The sequence below is a fragment of the Lonchura striata genome, chromosome 28 (genome assembly GCF_046129695.1).
Source record: "Lonchura striata isolate bLonStr1 chromosome 28, bLonStr1.mat, whole genome shotgun sequence".
In the NCBI taxonomy this organism is placed as follows: Eukaryota; Metazoa; Chordata; class Aves; order Passeriformes; family Estrildidae; genus Lonchura; species Lonchura striata.
The window spans coordinates 5,715,352-5,735,977 of record NC_134630.1 but is presented as its reverse complement, the minus strand read 5'-3'; the positions used below and the strand labels follow the sequence as shown (position 1 = coordinate 5,735,977).

The 20,626-nt window shown below is 50.9% G+C and overlaps 1 protein-coding gene across 1 annotated transcript in view; it reads right to left on the bottom strand.

Moving 5' to 3' along the window:
- Positions 1-282: 282 nt before the first annotated feature.
- Positions 283-20,626, bottom strand: part of PTPRS (protein tyrosine phosphatase receptor type S) — a 156,981-nt gene continuing 136,637 nt past the window's right edge. The window contains exons 24-36 of the mRNA XM_031507186.2: positions 19,287-19,334; positions 15,769-15,866; positions 13,594-13,717; positions 10,770-10,945; positions 10,100-10,219; positions 9,413-9,567; positions 7,426-7,711; positions 6,872-7,050; positions 6,065-6,191; positions 5,856-5,981; positions 3,849-4,003; positions 3,006-3,141; positions 283-2,499 (exon numbers count right to left, since the gene is read on the bottom strand). Of these exons, the coding sequence (XP_031363046.1) occupies positions 2,431-2,499; positions 3,006-3,141; positions 3,849-4,003; positions 5,856-5,981; positions 6,065-6,191; positions 6,872-7,050; positions 7,426-7,711; positions 9,413-9,567; positions 10,100-10,219; positions 10,770-10,945; positions 13,594-13,717; positions 15,769-15,866; positions 19,287-19,334 (1,799 nt within the window). The 3' untranslated portion in view covers positions 283-2,430. The remainder of the gene's footprint in view (positions 2,500-3,005; positions 3,142-3,848; positions 4,004-5,855; positions 5,982-6,064; positions 6,192-6,871; positions 7,051-7,425; positions 7,712-9,412; positions 9,568-10,099; positions 10,220-10,769; positions 10,946-13,593; positions 13,718-15,768; positions 15,867-19,286; positions 19,335-20,626) is intronic.

The following is a 20,626-nucleotide window of genomic DNA, read 5'->3' as shown; positions in this document are numbered from 1 at the left end:
TGTGCCAGCCCAGGGACACAGGGGCAGGGGCAGAACCTTCCTGCTGGATGCTGAGCTCCCCCACTCCTCACCACTGTGCACCAACCTCGTGCCTGTGCTGCTGCACTTTTGGGCCCAAAGCTCCCCAGAGGAGCAGTTTCCTTCTCTGCAGCCACGTTTGGCTGGTACAGGTGCTTATTTGAGCAGGAGCAGAGGGAGAGTAACTCTCCCCTAGCCCTGGGCAGCAGCAGGATGGATTTTTGGGAGGTCCTGCCCCTCCCACACACACAGGGCTGCAGCACGTTCAGACAATCTTCCTTTAATACAAAGTCAATATATCTACATACACCGTGGTATGAAAACCACTTACTGTTTCAGTTTGAAATAACAGTGTGAAAGCAACAGCACTTTGCTCTCATACAAAGAAAAAAACCTCCCCCCTCCCCCCAACTTGTCCAGTAAGATTTTGCTGCAACATACTTAGAAATTTGGGCAACTTTCACACAAATAAGTAAAATCTCGAAGAAGCCTTTCAGTCGGTTCTTTTTTTTTTTTTTTTTTTCTTTTTTTTCAGTTAAAGACAGGAAATGGGTTGTGTGTGGGGTTCTGGGCAGCACTTGATGGCCATGATTACCCCTTCTAGAAAAATAAAAAAAAGGAGAGGGCAGAGGTGAGCAGAGTTTGGGGCAGGGTGGCTTTTCTCAGATCTCCTGTGCTCTGTGCACGGCTGCAGGAAAACTCCTGAGCACAGAGACAGGCCAGGCTGGTACCTGCAACACACCTGGGATGTTAAAACACCTGATGGGTGTCAAGGCTCCAAAATCTCATCTCTGTCTCCAGTCAGCAAAAGCCACTGGTGGTGTTGGATCTCCCAGTTCAGCCCTGGCCCTGTATGGCCACAGCTGAAGGGGAGGGAATTGGCACTGCCACCAGCCCTCCACCTGCTGCTCCCCCACCCTTCCAGGGACGTGGGATATGTCTGTGATTTCAAACAAGAGAACCCAAAAAAAAAAAAAAATTAATACTAATAAAAAAAAAAATCCAGAAAGGACATTTTGTTCTTACATGAGCAAGTTAAACCTTTTAAATGGTAGAAAAGCAATATGTAGAAGTAGCAATTTGCACTGCATTTTTATATATCACAGCCATTACACGTAACATTTCTACAGTGAAAAAATAGACTGTCTTTGAACATAATATGAACAAATAAGCAAATTTTTCTTTTAAATTCATTGACTGATATTCTTTGTCTTAAAAAAAAAAAAAAAGGAAAAAATACACTATTTAAAAAAAAGGTAATGTCACTTGTTACAGTTACATCGATACTTTAAAGAAAGCCACTCACAGTATTTGCCATTGGATGCACCTTCCTGGATCTTTCCCAGTTCTTTTACAGCTGGGGCATGTTGGGGACAGTGGGATGTGGGAGATGTGCAAGGAGTGCCGTGGTGCTGGGCCAGTCCTGAGAGGAGCTCTGAGAGCTGCTGAGTTCAGAGGCGAGGGGCTGGCACCAGGAACCAGCTGGAAATAAATTTCTGCAGGTGGTTCTGGGGCTCCTGGCAGGAGCAGGGGGATGCTCACGGCAGCAGTGGGGTGTGGATGTGCAAAGAGCCTGGGGAAGGGGCTGCCTTTCTCCCCAGGGTGTCCCACCCTGCTCCAAGGAAAGCCTGATGTGCTGGGAAGGGGCCCAGACCCAGCAGTCAGAGACCCCAGCCCAAGCAAGGGCAGGGGGCTACCCCCCACAGCCAGCTCTGGGGGTTGTAACTCTCGCTCTTTCTCTATCCTTTGAAATATCCTAAAAAAGAAATTTTGGAATTAGAAGAAATGAGGAATGTTCCAAGTATTCAAAATGTGAGCTATAAAACCTCTGGCGTGGCAGGGGCATCCCGTGAATGCTGTTTGCAAGGTGCCTGCAAGCCCAGATTCATCCCAATGCTGATACTGAGGTTATTAAGACTCCAGCTAGAAGAACTCCTGACCCTAAGTTTGCCTAAGTGGTGAGATTTAGCTCCTTTTCTTCCACAGAACACCTTAAATTCTGCAAGTGACTTCCTTTAAAGACTGCCAACTACATTAGTAAATAAACTGAACTCTAATGATGTAACCAAAGTCGGTTTTTCCTTCCCTTCTCCAGCAGAAACAGTTCCCAAGGTGTGTTGTAGCTTTTGGATGGGTTTCCCCGTGTCCATCCGTCCTCCCCAGCGAACACCTCCTGAGGTTCCAGAGCAGTTCCGAGCAGCCCTCCCGAGCTGCCCCTGCCAGGGCCAGGTCACAGCACGGAGATCCCCAAGGGGTGTTCCTCCTTCCAATCCTCCCCCCTGCTCCCGATGCACTGTCCAGATGAAAAGGTTCTTCTTCTGAGTCAGTTTTGTAAGTTCAAGCGCTCCTCCTGGGTCAGAAGGGGCCTTCCAGGACTGAAGTGGTTGGTAGAGTCTGCACAACGATGGCTTTTTATGTTGCATAGTGATCAAAACTTCCCAGATACTCCAGAGCTGCCTGGTAACAGAACTGGTATTCATCCTGCCAACAGCAAAGAGAAGCAGCCTCAGAGGTGGGAATGGGCTCCTCAGGATCCCTGTCCTGCTCTCCAGACAGCACAAAGCTGAGCAGGAACCTCTGTGACTCTCAAAGAGCTGAGAACTCCTGGGAGGGGGAGTTCCAGCTCTCCCCTTTATGTCCGTGCCTCTCAGGTACTGAACATCCCTCCCTCTCCTATCAGCCAGGTTCTTGTTTTTGGGTAGGAATCGAAGCTCCAGACTGGGATGGAATCTTTAAGAGACTTTCTAACAATAGGAATTTTTTTTTTTTTAAATTAATTTTGTATTTCTTAGGTGAAGCCAGCAGTGCAGCCTGGGCTTGCTAACTGACCTCGGGTGAGGGTTTGGGAATGGTCAGAAATGCCAGGCTGGACAGGGCTGGGAACAACCTGTGCCAGTGAAGGGAGTGAAACAAGAGGGGCTTGAGGTCCTTCCCAACCCAACCCAACCCTTTTATGATTCCTGGGAGAGGTGGGGGACCCCCCTCACCTCTGTTTGCACCATTGCAGGTCGTTGTGTTCGCAGCATCTTCACTGTCTGGAAAATATCTACAACCCCCTCGTAGCGCATCCGCTCCAGGACAATGCTCAGGGTGATGAACACTCCAGTCCTGCCCACGCCAGCACTGCAGGAAGGGGAGGAAATCATCAGGGAATTGTGTGCTACAATGTCCAAATGTTCCTGTAAATGCTGCTTGGGGTGGGGCTGAGCTGTGCCCTGTGAACACGTTGGAAGTGGAGAGCCTCGGGTCAGTCCTCCAGGAGAGATGCCCAGAAATAACCCAAGTGTCAGAGTGTGACCCAAAAAGTGTTTGTGAAAGGGAAATTGAAAATGTTAAAAGCTTTGGGTAGTGCTAAACAGCGTTCAGTGGGAAAATTATTCCTAATATGTAATAATGGGCTTTTGAAAAGGAATGATTTTAATAAGAATAGATCATCCTGCCCTGCCTGTGGGTAAGGAGGTATAATTCTTGCTAGCAACAAACACAGCCCAGCAGTGCTGGAGGTGTAAATTGGGCTGAGACTGGTAAAAAGTATTTCTAATTCTGCAGGTCAAATATTATAGCTATTCTACAGATATGCTGTACGTAACACTGTGGCTCCCATCTCCTTCAGAGATATTTCATACCTCTCCTCTAAATATAAAGGGTCAAAAACCTTGTGCAGTGCCTTGGGCAGTAGGGAGATGAGTTTGGCTGGCACAGGCAAGTGTTTGGCACCAACACCCTGAAAAATCTCCCTGAAAGTATGGGGTGGAAAGGGGAGCTATCTGGATTTTAATTCCTTCTGCTCTCCTGCATCCTATCTGGATGAGGCGTGTCCATGTGCCTACCTGCAGTGGACAGAGATGGGGCCATCCTGGCCAAACTGCTCCTTGGTCTTGTGCACCTGCCCAATGAAGTCGATGAAACCTTCTCCTGATTTTGGCACACCTTGTTCTGGCCAGTCAGTGAACTGGAACTGACGAACAGTTCGTGACTGACCGTCCTGGGGGAACAAAACAGGAATAGTTCAACACCTGTGTTTGTGACAACCAACAGAAAAGGCAAAAAAACCCTCCCCTATTTTTGCTGCTAGTTTGTTAAAGGGCATGAAAAGTTGAGGCAGCTCAGTGCTGTAGTGAAGTGCACACATATTTATTATCCAGCCTCGCCACGATGGAGCTGCTTGTGTTTCAGCTGACGTTCCTGGAGTCAGGCTGTCAGCACAGATCCATATCCTGGCAGGTGCTGAAAGCTCTGACCACTGCAGACAGCACAGATGGAGTCTTCAGCAAAGGAACGTCCAAGGTGAGGCGTTGGCCCCTCTAATCAATCTTCACAAAGAATTGCCACAGTGTCAGAATTACAGCTGACAGGAAGATAAATCTTGTTCTACGAGGACTGATGAGGCATCCTCCTCCTCAACCTTGCAAATTGAATTATCAGGTTCTGGAATACTTTGGCAACCTCAAAAGCTGTGCTGCGAGAGGGAGGGTTATGTTTGCTACAGAAATTTGAGAAGGTATTGAAATGTTCCTTCAGATGAGAAACCTGACATTGAATCGAAGATTATTGGAGAGAATTTGTCCCTTTGAACATGACTGACAGTGGCTCCTCTCCCAGCCATAGAAGTGCTCATTTTCTGAAGGGTGCAAAGAAACCTTTGCAAGATTTTTATCAGCTTTTAGAGGGAAATACTTTCTGCTTTCACCTCAAATAAGCTGCAGCTAAACACCAAAGCCAGGCACATCTCTAACAAAGCAACTCAAGGCAGTGAGAGAGGTTTGAAACTACTTTCAATTTGTAAAAATAAATGTTCCAGTACAATCTGTGTGTGCGTGTTCTGTTCCTCATCACAGCTGAGCTCTTGGGCACATGGACTCCAAACCTCCCTGGACAACCCCTTCCACTACATGACCACACTTTCCATGAAGAAATTCCTGCTGATGTCCAACCTGAACCTCCCCTGGCACAGCCTGAGGCTGTTTTATCCTGTGAGCAGAGCCTGACCCCCACCTTGTTCTGAGCAGGGGCTGAACTCGATGATCCTTGTGGGTCCCTTCCTGCCAGGATATTCTATGAGCTCTCCTCCACTGATAACCCCAGAGGAAGTGTGGACCCTCAGCCAAGCCCACCAAACCCTGTGTCTTCTGCCAGCCCCTTTCCTCCTGGTTTGAACTGCCCCATCCTGAAACATAAACTATTAGGAATTTAGAGTTTTAGAAGAGCTAAGATTTTAGTTAGAGATAAGCCTTACTAGAGTTAATGAAAATAAATGAGTAGGCCTTGATGAAGTTAAGAGTTAGTAGGTAACTAATAACTGATTGCTTGTCAGCGCAATGTTTAGTTAGCTGGGTTGATAATGAAGAATATACAAACTGGCAAATAGCTTTTAGGAACATAAGACAATTGTGGGGCTCCTCTGTTCTGAAACCAATTGAAGACAAGGAATGGGAGTTCTACCAAGAGTTCATTTGTCATATTTGCACTGAAAAGGTAGAAAGGTCAGAAGGAGGAAAACTTCATTGACTTCCTCATTTTGGGAAGGGTCCACTGACCCATTTCAAGGAACAAACCACACATGCTGAATGGCTTTTGAAATTATTAGCATAGGAAGTGAGGAATGGGAGGTACCAAAATGATGAATATGTATTTGTATTTTGGGTATTCAACACTTGGATGGATAAAAGGGCTCTGTAATCACCTGAGAGGTGTGGTGTGGATTTGAGAGAGATCCCACACACAATAAACACACACTTTCTAACTTTAAACTGTTAGAGAGTTTTTGTCCATCACAGCTGGATATCGGTACTAGATCAACATCCATATTTCTTTAATAATTCAATCCCAGCACCTACCCTGGCATCTGTGACCTTGAACTCCCTCAGGATGTACTGGGGCATGTTGTACTCAGCCATGGGGTCCACGACGAAGTACTGGTACCGTGCCGAGCGCTCCGCGGGCCAGTACTGATGGCACTTTTCCTGCCCAGGGCAAACAGATCCTGTTAGTCCCTGTCCCTGTCCCTGCAGGATTCCCCTCCCAGCCCCCCCTCAGCCCCACTCACCCGCCCCATCTCGCGAAGCTTGGTCAGCATCACGACGATGGTGGAGTTGTTTTCCCAGAGCATCCTCCAGAAATCCTCGGTGGTCTCTGCCAGAGGCCCCTGCGTGGCTATGTAGGCTCTCTGCTGCCTAGGGAGCCCAAAGCAAGGAGGGGTCAGGGGGTGGAAGAACTGCATGGGCAGCAGCTTTGGGAAAGGCATGGAAAGGCTGGAGAGTGGGAGAGCAAACAGAAATGCTGGGAAAGGACTAGAACTGCACAGGGGCTAAAGGGGTTGGGATGTCTTTGGTGCCAGTGGTCAAAAAAAAAGAACCAAAGGTGAAACTCTCCTTAAATATCACTTTCAAGGAGTAAATCCAACCTCCAGGCATGGAGCTGCCCTAATCCCAGTGCCACAGCCAGCACTGCTGGTCCTGGACAGGAGGAAAACCTGCACATGGAGCTGCTTTGCTCCCTCCAAACCCACCCATGGAGGGCTGCAGCTCCCAGGGCTGGAGTTTCCTGGGGGAAGCTTTGGGGATTGCAATACCCCCAAATCACAAAGGTAGTAAAAAGGCCAATCCGTATTTAGAAACTTTCCAACAGCAAAATCCACCCCTGGCTGACCCTCCGTGTTCAGGACCCGCAGCTGAGGAAGGGCTGCACTGCTTTATAGGATCATTTAATAAAAATTCAATCTTTTAATAATTTAATCATTACAGAGGTAATTTAAGAGCACCAGAGGGGAAAAACCTTCTCAGCAGGCTGGATTTGGGGTGGGGTGAGATGTGGGAGGTGGTGGGCCAGCCAGGCTCCCCGGGCAGGGCCGTACCTGTAGCCGTCGATGAAGCTGGCGTTGATGTAGTCGGAGCCCTCGACGCCGCGGATGGGCTGCAGGCACACCCGGGTGGTCTCGTAGGGCATGATGTTCACCAGGCGGTTCTTGAACTTGTTGCAGGGCAGGTTGGCGCTGATGAAGCGCGAGGTGTGGGCCTTGGAGTTGGCGAGGCGCTGCGGGCAGGGGGGACACCTCAGCTGGAGGCTTCTCCTGACCCTGTGCCAGCCTCTAAACCTGCTCTGCCCCTCTGTGCGCCCTCCTGGGGTTTGTTTTTGGGGCTGAGGCACAGAGACTGAGGCCTGTCCCTAAGCAAAACTTTCAGAAAATAGTACTACCACTAAAAAAGTTAAAAACTCCTCCAGTTTAAGAGGGAGCAAATTCAGTCTGGATCTGGAATGACCAGGGAAGCAGCCTGTGGTGCCAGGCAGGTCTCCCCAGGGAACTGCATAACTCAGCCATGTAAATACCTCCCATGCAGAAGCAGCAAGGTCCCACCAGCCTGATGAAGGCTCTGTGTGACCAGCAAACCCTGGGCAGGCCAGCCTTACCTTGAACTCCAGCTCCATGCCCGTGACGTGCTCCCTGGCCTCGATCTGTGCCAGTTTCTGGATGTAGCTGTAGAGGTTCCGAGCCGGGACCTCGGTGTTGCCGCAGGCCACGGCCTCGAGCAAGGCATCGTGGATGAAGCTGTACTGGTCCTCTGTCTGCACCATGTAGTTACGCTGGGACCTCATGAGGGTGACGTGCCCGTAAATGTCCACGGTCTTCTCGTGCTTGATCCTCTCCAGCATGGCGTCGATCACGATGAAGCAGCCGGTGCGGCCCACGCCCGCGCTGGGGACGAGGGGACAGGGAAGTGAAGGATTGTCCTTCCACTGGGTGGGTGCCTACTGCCCCTCCTCACTGCTCTGTGCCCACCACACTGCTCTGTCCCCTCCACACCGCTCTGTCCCCTCCACACTGCTCTGTGCCCACCACACTGCTCTGTCCCCCCTTCACACCCCTCTGTCCTCTCCACACTGCTCTGTCCCCTCCATGTCACTCTGTCCCCTCCACACCGCTCTGTCCCCTCTCCACACCCCTCTGTCCCCACCACACTGCTCTGTCCCCCCTCCACACTGCTGTCCCCTCCACACTGCTCTGTCCCCCCTTACACTGCTCTGTCCCCTCCATGTCACTCTGTCCCCCCTCCACACTGCTCTGTCCCCTCTCCACACCCCTCTGTCCCCACCACACTGCTCTGTCCCCACCACACTGCTCTGTCCCCCCTCCACACTGCTCTGTCTCCTCTCCACACTGCTCTGTCCCCCCTTACACTGCTCTGTCCCAGCCCCCTGCACTGTGACACCCCGGGCCAGGCTCAGCTGTAGCAGCCCCAGGCTCCTACAAGGGGCTGGTAGGATCTGAAGGCTGAAAAAGCTCGTTTGATCTCTCAGATCTGAGCAGCTGAAAAACCACTGGCGTTGTAATGAGTAGCATGCGTCACCTCTCTCCCCCAATGTTTTTGTGCATCAGGTAACATCAGACCTGTGTGTAATGGCATTTGTGCCCCAGCAGGGCTCTGTGCTCTCTTGTGCCACTGCTAATAAAGGGTTTTCTTTTACCATTCCAGTGCTGTCCCTTTTTTCCTGGAGCCCTCTTGATCTCTGTTAATTAGACTGCCTAACACCTGAACCAAGCAGGTGACTGGAGCTTTGGCAAGAATTTAGCAGCTGATCTGGGAGCTGGTTGTGAGCTGACAGCTCTTTATTCATTTTCTGAGGTGCACAATAATTGCCATCTGCAAGGGTCGTGATAAGTTGCCCACTCACAAAGACTGTTTAAATGGCATCCTCCAGCAGAGGCAGGATTAGCTTCCCCAGCAGCCTGTACAATTCAGATCTTCCCCCAGTGCCCAGGAACCTGCAGGCTCCTCCACACCCTCCTGAGGAACACAGGGATTTATCTGCATTGAGGCTCCAAGGATTCCTTACTGGGTTGTAAATTGAATTAGGGAATGTTACCTGCCTTCAGCCTGGCATTATCAGGAAGGCTGCAGCACTCAGAAACCCTCTGTCTCTCACTGTCAGCTCTGCCTTGGGCAGCTGAGGCAGCTCTGCCTCCCAAGCACCTCCAAAACCCTCTGAGGTCGCACCTGATCCTCCTCATTTCTCATTGTGACCAGAACCAACCCCACCACACAGAACCAGCCACTGGTACAGCACCAGGCACTTCCCACTGCTTAACAAGATCATCAAATCCCAGAATGGTTTGGTTTCAAAGGGACCCTAAAGCTCTTCCTGTCCCATGGCAGGGACACCTTCCACTAGAGCAACCTGGCTGGCCTGCAGCACTCAATCCAAGTGATTTGGCACAAATTACATCCCTCATCATCTCAGGAAATGCTGTGCTCAATGGAATCCCCAGGTTTCCTTCTCAGCTGCTGCCTGGGAATCCAGCTTTGGCTAAGAGCTGTCCCTGCCCCCAGCTACATCCACACCCTCCCGAATTCCCTCCCTCCCGGGCAGCCCCGTGCCAGGGGAGGGGAAGCTGTACCTGCAGTGCACCACGATGGGCCCAGCATCCGGGGGGTTGCAGGTTTTGACCCGTCTCAGGAAGGCCAGGAAGGGGGTGGGGTACTCGGGCACGCCGTGGTCTGGCCACGCCGTGAACTGGAACTGCCGCACCTCGCGCTTCTCGCTGGAGCCGTTCTGCAGCACAGGGGCACGGGGCTCAGGGGACAGCAGCACCCCAAACCTGCCTGTGCTGCGTGTGCCGTGTGCCCCAGCCCTGCATTTATCCCCCCACTTATACAGGGAAGGGCAGGAGGTGCTTCAGGAGGATCCTGCTTATTAATAATGTCTGTAATGCTTATTGTTATCTTAATTTCGTTAAAATCGAGTCGCAGGATGGTTTGTGTTGAAGGGGACATTAAAGCTCATCCAGTGCCACCCCTGCCATGCAGAGGGAATGTTAAGAGGAAAACCCACAGCTCTTGAGGGTGGGAATGAAGGTTTGGACGTGGCATGAGCCTCACATCAAAGATTTATTGATCTTTTGTAATGTTGCAGCCTGAGACCCCTTTGTAACTGGAGCCTGCAGGTGCAAATAATTCAGATCATGGGACTCTTCCCATCCACTGTTCTGAGTTTTTCCCTTAAGAGAAATCCTTGAGTATTCCTGCAGTTCACCAGGACCGTTCCAGCCCATCTCCAGGGAAAGCAGGAGCAGGAGCCAGCTCACCTTGTGAAGGGAGAACGTCCGCACGCAGAACGTGGCCAGTTCAATGGTGTCCAGCAAGGTCACTTGGATCATTCCATAGGTGTCTGTGCCTCGGCCTGGCCAGTACTGGTCACACTTTATCTGCAAGGCAGGAGGGATGGCTCAGTCCTGGGACAAGCCTTTAATGGTGGGGGTGCTCATTCCCAAACTGCCCCCCCAAACAGGGGAAGCCGGGCTGGTGGCAGAGGCAAGGGGAGCTGCAAGAAGTATCTTTGCAGAGCACCAGACAGGGACAAACCCATCAGAAAAAGCTCCTACTGACTAAGCACAGACTTTGATGCTACATCAATCCCACAGACAACAGACTGGAATGATCCTGAAGATTAGAGGGAATGTACTGGGGCTTGTTAAACAAGAGAACTGAATGTGAAACTTGCCACATGATTAACTCCAAGACAGACATGCAGTGGGATCCAGCAGCCTCTTCTGGAGTTGCCAAAGAGGCTGCAGCTTTCCAGGGTGAATGGTTTGTTTTTTTAAAAGCAGTGAATCACTGAACTTTCAGGGTGCTGGCAGAGCAGGCAGAAATCCCCCCCCTGGCTGCACATCAAAGGGATTTGCTGTTCCCCTGACTCTCCCCTCCAATCCCCCTGGATTATGACTAACCAGTCATCCCTCTCATGCATCCTACCCGTGATTTCTCCTCCAGCTTAGTCATCATGACAATGGTGGCTGAGCGCTGCTCCCACACCATCCTCCAGAAGTCCCCAAAGGTCTCTGGCAGGGGCCCCTGTGTGGCAATGTAGGCGTTCTGCTTCCGGTACCCGTCGATGTAGTTGGCATTGATGTAATCACTGCCCACAATTCCTGTGTCAAATCAGCAGAAAATCAGAGAACTGCACGGGACTTCACACAGCTTGGAAGCACGAGGAGATTTTTTGCAGGGATGCTGTTAGAGAGAGAAGCCCCCTGCAGAAACACCAGAGCCTTCGTGGCTTGGTGGGTCAGGATGACCCAGGCTCTTGGCAAAGTTTTCCCAGCACAAGCTCCTGCACTGCAGAGAGACAGTAACTCCTTGCAAAAAGTATTAAAGAGACCAAATACCAGGCCTTGAAACTGTGGTGGTTTTACTCATGTGCTTAACAGAAGCAAAGTCCTGGCACAGGGTTCCTGCTGCATCAGTGTCCACAGGACAAACCTGAGTCCTTTTCCCAGCCTGCCCCAAGCCCAGGCAGCAAATGCACCTGGTCAATGACTGTGTCCACAGTCTAATCCCAGGCATTGAGCTACAGCTGGACAGAGTAAAGAATAAAGCCAGGCTTGATTTAGCCAATGAAGGCTTTGAAATTACAGGCTTTGACTCGCTGTAAATTGCCCGCTGTCATTTTTAAGAGTGGTTTTTTTTCCTACTCACATGAGTTACAGGCTATTGAGTTCCAGCTGCTCGCCTGGGTCCCTGCTTGAGGGTTTGGGATGAGCAGGAGGCACTGCCAGAGTGAAGAGGTTGACTGGGACATGGCAGGAGAAAGCTGCTCTGAAGTTAAAATGCCCCTGGCAGGCGGCACTGCCCAGGTTCAGCTCCAGAGCCGGCGCCTGGCACGGAGCAGCCGCACTCCGGGCTGGTTTGGCTGCTCCCGAGCACAGCGAGCGCCTGGCAAGGCTGGCAGGATCTGCAAACCCATGATTAACTCAGTGCAGAGCCCTTCACTCCTGCTCCAGGGGAGCCAAGGCTGGGGAGCAGCACCAGTGAGGAACTGGGCTGCAGCAATCGGGGCTGCTGCTGGCGAGGGGCGAGCCCAGAGCAGCCTGCCTGTCCTCAAGGGCACTCGGGGACTTCAGCTGCTGGGAAATTGCTTTTGATTAAATTTCTGGAGGGTTCCCTACCCTTGCTCCCTCCCAGGCTGAAATTTCAGGAGGGAGAAAAGGTGGCTGCCATGGCAGAAGCGTGCTCAAGGAGCTTCCAGAATTAATCTCCCCTTCAGCACCCTGGGGTCCACTCTGTCATTTGAAATGGTGGCCACGAGCTCCTGCAAGGTTTCACTGTGTGACAGGCCCAGCTTCAGAGAAGTCACAGAATTAAAGCCACTGCTTCTTCCTGACCAAGCAGGCAATGACAATCTGCATCCTTGACAAATCCAGATTTAAAACAAAGAGAATGCAACAAAATGAATTCCTCCAGCTCCTTTCATCTTCCAGCCTTGAGCATAAAATAGAGCCCGGTAGGAAGGAGCACACCAGCCAAGACATGTCAGAACCTCTCAGATGCTTGAAAATTCAACCTTGGCCCATCATCCCTGCACTGTTGGTCCCTCACAGAGCCCTGGGCAGAGCTGGAACTGCTGCCTGCATCCAGCCCCAGATCCAAGACCAGCCCAAGTGTCCTTCACTCCCACACTTGTGCTCTTCTCCCCTCCCTTGAATGACAAAGCAACTTTTTAAAGCCTCTGCTTTCCTTGGCTCATACAATATTAATCTCAGAATTAAACCAAGGCAGAACACAGTCAGCTTCACAAGGAGAAACATTTAAAGCCCTCTAATAGCAGACCAGAGCAATCCAGATTTGTGCAGTTTTTTGGCAAATCACCGTGCTCTGCTGCTGCCTCAGCTCTCCCCCTTCCCTGTGCCCCTTGGAGCTACCGTGGCACAGGGAGATTATTTTAGCAATTCCCTGGTTTCAAAGGCTCTGGAATTAACCTCTCCATTCGCCAGGCAGTTACCAGGACATCCCACATCCTCTCTGCTCTGATGATCAGCTCTTGGCAATGCAAGACTGGCCTTGAACGCTTTATCCACCCGGCACAGCCACATCCTGAGCCCATGAAACTCCAACTTTATCTCGGCAGCAGCAACCCAAGCAGGTGCCCTGTTCAACTCCATCTCAAGCCCCTCTTATCCTGGCGTGCACTGGAGCAGCTCTGTCAAGAGCCATGAGTTGTGAAATTTAATGTAAATTTTCTGACTGCACCATCGCTCACATAAGCAGCTCAGGAAACAATTTACGACCCGCCAGGCTCGCACTAACCCCTTCTTATCCCAAGCCTTTTTTAGGGGCCAAGGCTGCAGCAGGGGCTGCATATCAAGTGATCTTTGTGACTGTACAACTCAGCAGCCACATCTCTGCTGCTGCTGCTGCCTCTCACATTTCTACAATCAGCCCTGGGCTTCTTTCCCACTCCTCCCTGAGCAGCCCCTCTCTGTGTTCCCAGCCACCCTGCTCTGCTCCCTCTAAAGCACTATGTGGTCTGAATTCTTCCTGTTAGTCAGAGATGTATCAAGCAGGCATCTCCAAGCAAAGGGAAGGCAGTTTCTTGATAAACCAGCCCTTGATATGAGGAATTGCACCTCCAGAGGAATATGCCAGTCACCAGAATTTAACAAATGCCTGGTGTACGGAGGTATCTCCTGCTTGCCAAACTCCCAGGGACACATTAAGAGGAGAATATAGAGATGAGAGAAGAGTGTGCAGTGTGTTCCCTCCATGCCAGCAGTGCCTGGAGGACGGGGGTGCTCCATACCTTCGATGGGCAGCAGGATGACCCGGGAGTGGTCGTAGGCGATCACGTTTGCGTAGCGGTTCTTGGGCTTGTTCACTTCCAGGTTGGAGTGCTCCCAGGTGAACTGCTGGCCAGGGTCGATGGACTGGAGGGATTGGGAAAGGAAACGGGAGAGTCAGTGAGGAGAAAAGCAGCAAATGCTGTTCTGAGCACTTGTTCCATGAGCAGGTCTCGCCGAGCGGCGCAGCGATCGCCGCTTGCAAGAACGCAGCTTTGCTGTGGGAAAACCCCAGCCCCGGGGAACAGCTGATGTCCCATCTCCCCTGGCCCCAGGTGGAATATCTGAGGTCATTCCCCCTCTGGACTCAGCACCAAAGGTTTCCCACTGCAGTGGGGAGGAAGCTCCACAGGAGCCTGGCAGAGATAAGAGTGCATCCCCCAGCACAACACAGGGGTAAGGACCCCGGCCCTAGGACACTCAATCAACATGGATTTTTCCTAGAAGGGATGAAGGAATAAACAATGAAATGCACTGGAGAGAAAAATCCCCTCTGCCTGTCCTAGTGATTTATGCCAGGTTTGGTGGTTGGGTTTTTTTTCCTCTCTAAAGTCCAGCTGTCCCAGATATGGAAATTAGGTTAATTACGTTTACCTCTAAATCCTCAGCCAGAGAATTAAATAAAACAAGGGCTTAATTCCTTCATCATTTTGCAGAGCCCTTGGGGTTTGCCTCAATTGGAGGCTTGGCAGGAACGTGCAGAGCTGTGTTTGCTGCTGCTTGCTCTGCCTCTGACTGCCACCCTTTGGGGACAGGGTCCCAGATCCCAGGTCCACCCCTCTGAGCCAGCCCTTGCCCAGCTCCGCTGCCCTCCCTGCCTGTGCCCACCCCAGAGCTCCCCGGGCACAGCTGGTACAGAACCATCCACAGAACAGCTCGGAGCTCCAGCACTCTGGCTGTGGAGAATTCCTAACTAATGGGTATTTATACTATTGTAATGTGTCTGTTTGCTCTCCATCCCTCTAATCATGCCTCGCCTTCACTTCATTAGCGATGTTTGTTCAGCTCTGGCTCTCCCTCTGGAGGAGGTTGGGCTGGCTCACAGCCAGGGCACTCGGGATGTGGCATTATGCAGATCAGCCTCTGGAATCTGGATGGAGCACAGAACGAGCTGCTGCTGCTCCTTCCACCCAGCGTGGGAGGAGAGACCCAAGCAGAGCAAAATGTGCCTTTTCTAAGGTGTGACCCCTGCTCAGGGTGCCTGGTGATATCCAGGAGTCAGGGCAGGGAAAAAGCATCCCTTTGTTTGGAAAACATCCCCTCACTCCCTGCCTGCAAGCAGACACAGGCAGTCTAGACTCCTATTAGGCTAAAAATACCAGGGCATTTGATGGCTTTCAACAACAGAACCAAGAGTGGAGAGAGGCTTTTTACAAGGGCATGGAATAATAGGACGAAGGGCTTTAAACTGACAGAGGTTTTAGGTTGGATATTAGGAAGAAATTCCTGCCTGTGAGGGTGGGGAGGCTCTGGCACAGGGTGCCCAGAGCAGCTGTGGCTGCTCCTGGATCCCTGGCAGTGCCCAAGGCCAGGCTGGATGGGACTTGGAGCACCCTGGGCCCATGGAAGGTCTCTGCTGATGGCAGGGAGGGCACTGGATGGGCTTTAAGGTGCTTCCAACCCAGACCAGGCTGGGATCGAGTAACCAAACACTACCAGGATAGGGAAAATGTGCATATACCCCCCAGACATGACAAGGAAGCACAAATCATCCTGTTTTCCCATCTTTAGCTCTGTGGCTGCTGTGGAGCACTCCCTGCTCATCTCACCCGAGCTCAGCTGTAAAAACTGGGTGTCACAGTCTGGCTCTGCTCTGTGTCCAGCAGCAAGTCATGGGTACCCCAAAAACAGCTCCCATCCCATCCAGGAGTCACCTTCCAGGACTGGATCCCTTCCCTGAGGGAGCTCAGCCTCTGCTGACCCAACAGGAGCTCATGGACCAACCTCTTTCTTTTTATGAATTAGAATTGACCCCAGCAAAGCTCCCAGCAAGTACTTAATTTCCAATACATAAATAGCTTTTAAATTTCAGCTAACCAGGTCTTTAAAATGAAGCTGTTCATTCGGATGAAGTCCTGTCTGAATTCCCTAATTCCTGGCTCTGCAAACCCATGCACAGCACTCACTCTTGCTCATACCTCATACTCTTGGGATAATTTCAGGTTATCATTAGCTTTGAGATGCTCTGTGTGTTCAGCCAGCTCAGAAACGGGGATGGGTGGGTGGCTGAGCATACCTAAAAGACAAGACAGCAGGAAAAGGATTGCATTTAATAATAACTAAAATTCACAACCGTTGCGCATTTTATAAGAAAGAAGGAACAAGAAAAGAAAATAAATTACAATGTAAGATCTGCAATGAAAGTAGGGAGGTTAGAAGAGAAGAATTCAGGGCTCGAAATTGTGTCCTTGGAAGTAAAAAATAAAAATCAAGGAAATAAAAAAAAAAAAACCAGTAAAATGAGAGTGTTCCCGTGATGGCCCCATTTTCAATGTGGAGATCAGAGCAAAACAAAAAGGAAAATCCGAGGAGCAGATGCGTGTTAGCGATTCCAAAGTGGACTTGGAATGAGCAAACGCTGCCAGAGGAACCGACGCAGCAAATGGCACAGCACCCGCCAGGACCAGGAACCAGCTCCAACAGAAAGGGAGGCAAGGGCAGGATCCAGCCAACCATGGAGATGTGGGCAGGAGATGGGAATATGCAGATGGGGGGAAGCAGGGGAGGCTTTTCAGGAACTGCACTTGATGACCTTGAAGGTCTTTTCCGACCTCAGGGGTTCTCTGGGTTGTTTTTTGCACAACATTGCCTCTGGAAGTTCTCGGTCTGTTCATGGACACTGAGCTCTGACCTCCACCATCCCCAGGTTGCAGCCAGGCCTGGAAGCACCCAACAGGCTCCTCTTCCCACTCCTGGCTGGTGAGTGATGTTCCTCCTACAGCACAGCCCTCCTTCCCACAGCTGTGGGGCAGCACTGGCCCCGTCCAGGCTCTGCTGTTGTCACTTTTTGGGATGGACAGGCAGGAGATCCTCCTCAGGCAGGGGGATTGTGGCTGATGCCCCTGAGCTGGTTCAGCTGCTGCCCCTGCAATCCCCCCCAACACTTTGGGGTGCTGGCGTTGAGGCAGCCAGAGAACTCACTGGAGCCACACTGGGACGTCCCAGGGGTCGGACTGGTCCAACTGGGGCACATCTCAGCCACCACCGGGGTGAGCAGCCATGGAACACTCAGTTCTCAGCCTGGGATTTGCACATCCTGCTCTGAAAGGGGCTCTGGGAAGAGCAGGGGCCCTTCCCTGCTCACAGTCCCTCAAAGGCTACGCTGCAAACCCAGGAGGAAAAGCGCTCCGTGCTTTGCTCATCTGCATCGGATCATGTTTTTCCAAAGGCTTCCCATGCTGTCTGCCAGCCTCCCCAGAGGCTTGGAGAGCAGCATTCTGAGAAGCCCCGGGCAGTGCCCCCGATGAGAAGGACAGGAGTGGAGAAGAGATGGAAGCCAGGGAGAATTTCGAGCCCCGTGGGTGTTTGGTGGGTGACAAAGCAGCGGCGTGGCAGCGGCATGGTCAGATACTCTGAAAACTCAGCACAGAGATGGCAAAGCAAGCATGACATCCTCAGTTTTACAGTGATTTGGGACAGGTGCTGCTTCCCCCAGGCCTGGGCACGGGATGAGTCTGCCAAACCTGGGCAGGTTTCTCCTAAGCTCACCACGCATCTATTTTCAGCACAAGGAAATATGGCCGAAAATAGATGAAGAGGGGAAATATACCAAAAAAAAAAGCTCACAAAAATAACCCTGAACTATCCTGGGGGATGTGCTGGCTCCATTTCAGCCTGCTAGGATCAGGGCAGGAAACCTCTCTTGGTTTATGGAGGAAAAACTTCCATTTAGTCTCTTGTCCTGTCCCATCCCACCTGGAGGAAGGTTATTTCTCCACCTGGGTGGAGGGGGGCTGCCATCCACCCCAGCACCAGAAGCAGACTGGGGTGTTGGAAGGAGCTGGTCCTCTCTCAGTGTGGGATGGGGAGACCCTGGCTGAGATGTTCCAGCTCAGACCAAACCAGTTTAACACCACCAACACTTGATGGACATGTAGGTTAAAAGGAGAAAATAAATAATCTGAAACCCCAGTAATAACAAGTAAGAAAAACTCCAAAACCTCCTTGGCTCAGAAGTCATGGAACAACATGAGCAACAACCTCTGAGCCAGTGGGCTGCATGGGAAAAGCTCACTGTGCCAATCTGGAATGAGGACTCACCTTGCCCTTGAAGGAATTTCCCAAGTTTCCTTCACAAAAGCTCCAGGAAAATCCCAGAATGTGACCAGCAGCTCTGCCCTTTGCTGGGGTCACCCTGCTTCCCCTCCAACCCTCCCTGCACAGAGCCTGGCTGGCAGCACTTGGGAGCTCGCCTTGTTGTGCTGCTGTTAAGGACAGAAACTCCTCATGGGAACATTTTCTAGGGCTCTTTGGAATAAAAGAACCTCTGCAGCAATAAACACTTCCCTGGTCAAAATGCCAAGTGCATGGGGTTTCCAGTAGGATCCAGGAGTTTGCTGTGAAATGAGGCAGGAGTGGCACTGCCTCGGCTCAGCTGCTCCTCTATCCTTTAATTCAGGAACTCATCTGGGGGATGAAGGGCTGAGTTCAGCCAGGAAAATACCCACAAACCCTCCGTTACAATGAGGGGGGTCAAGGGGACAATGGTGACATATTCCATACCAAAGAGACTGATATTTGGATTAAACTATTCAGGGAAATTTCCCAGCCCTCGCATCACCGAGCACAGGCAGCATCTGTGACTCTTCACGTTTGTCAGCTGAAACCTCACATCCTTCCCTGCCCAGTATTTAAAAAAAAAAAAAAAAAAAAATCCAAGCCCATACCACCCAGCAAGGCTGGGATCTTGGCTCCTAATGGGATGAAATCTTTTCGAGCCAGTCTCATCTAACATTTCAATCACTTGAATCTCTCTAATCTTATCACAAAAGACTTGATTCTCTGTGCACCAGCCAAGTCGCCAGAAACGTCACCCTAACATCTGCTCCGTGGGCCAGAGCCCATTTATCCTGCAAAATCACCGTGGCTGGGGGCACTCCTGTGAAATCCGGGGTGGCCTCTGGTCTTTGTGCTCCTGGAACAGCTGGGTGCCAAGGAGCAGCTGAAAGCTGGGAAACAGTCCCTTCCCCATCTGAATGAAAAGGTGCCTGTGTGGCTCCTTCAGCTGCAGCTCCAGTTTCTCTTTCCCTGCATCACAAACACCAAAGAACAACCCACCAGTGACACCAGTGCACAATACAGGGGACACTGAGGACACTGAGGCAAGCACCAGTGATGGGACATCTTCCACAGGGGGGAAAGGCAGCCCTGGATCCTCCTGGGACAGCGAGGGGTGGATGGGAACCCAGCTGCTCCCCGTGTCCTCCAAAGGGCTCTAAGGGGAAACTGTAAAACTGGAAGCACAGTTGAGACACACAGATGGCACAGAAAAGGGATGAGATGGGCAAACACCGCAGGAACACGGAGAATTCGGCAGAAAAATCAAAAAATAGTAACAGGAACGGAACAAGAATTGGAAAGGAAAGTGATAGAAGAGGAAAATAATAATGAGGGGAAAAAATGAAACCAACAGGAACAAAAACACACAGGAACTAACTTTCCAAGTCAAACTCAGGGTCACTGAGAGGGCTGCTCAGACCAGAATCTGCAGAAAACAGTAAAAAATAAATAAATAAAAGATACACTTTTGTAAAAATTTCATGCTAATAAAAAAAACAAAAACCAACATAAATCTAAAGAGGAAAAGAAAGGTATTTTTTGTGCTGATTAGGACAGGATATCTAAGATGTGCTATGCTTTCCCCTCTCTGAGCTGCACATTCCCATTCCCATGTACCTCCTCTGTTTCACTGCTGGGGACATGATGGAGATTCTACCTGGGGTCACCTGGAGAGGAATACAGGCTCCTTCTGAACCACAATATATTGAATTTAAATGCCTTTAACTCAGAGAGCACCTGTGGAGTCTTCCCCTGCAAACAGCACCACAACCTCTCCATCACCACCAACACACTCCAAGCTCATTTTCCCATCCATTTCCATTTTTACCCAATGTTTCCAAAATTCTGTGGGAGGCAGGTGATCAGCTCCCCCAAATACTTTAAAAACCTTTTAGTGCTTAATAAATTATAGAGCAGAGTAACACCAGGTAGATCAACTCTGGCCAGATAGATTTGGCAAGAAAGACTCTCCTAAAGGCAGACTGGACACTGAAGTGTGTTTTGGGATCTGCAGAGCCTAATGCAGGTCTTGATGTCTCAGCTACCCTTTAGAAACCTCCCAGAGGCAGAATTCAGAGGTACAGCATGACCAAAGCAGTGGGGTCAACAGAAGACTGACTCCATTGATCCCATTACCTGCTGGAAGCACCCTCAGCTGACTCTGCTGTCCTGTGGGACACAAAAACTCCCACTTGGGGAAACACATGAACCAGCACTTCCAGCTGCTCCTTGGCACCAAGACCAAGCTGGAAGGGCACAACCTTTTATTTTTATCTCAGCACAGTCTTTTTATTTGAGAGAGTGCAGCTCCTTCTTTTGGGTTTCCCACCTCCCTCCACCTGGAGCACCCACAGAATGGAGTGCTCCAAAGACAAGGGCAAACTGCTGCTGAGCTGCAGTTGGGAGCACTCAAAACATCTCCCACACCTTCACCCTCCTGCAAGAGCAGCACTAAGAGCTGATTTAGGGACCTACCTGTGCTCTCCCTGGAGTGAACCTGCTGCCACCCCTCAGCTGAGCATTGTTCCTAAGCCTGGGCTGATCCCAACAGGTGATTCCTACCTCATTTTGGGAAGAGCCCCTCAGCTCAGCACTGCCTTTGTGCTTCCCCTGCTCTCTGTCCCTGCTGCCAGCCCCACCCTAAGGAAATTTGACAGTGCTAAGGACAGGACTGGGATGGGAAGGGGAAACAGGAGCTACAGAAACATTACTAACGAG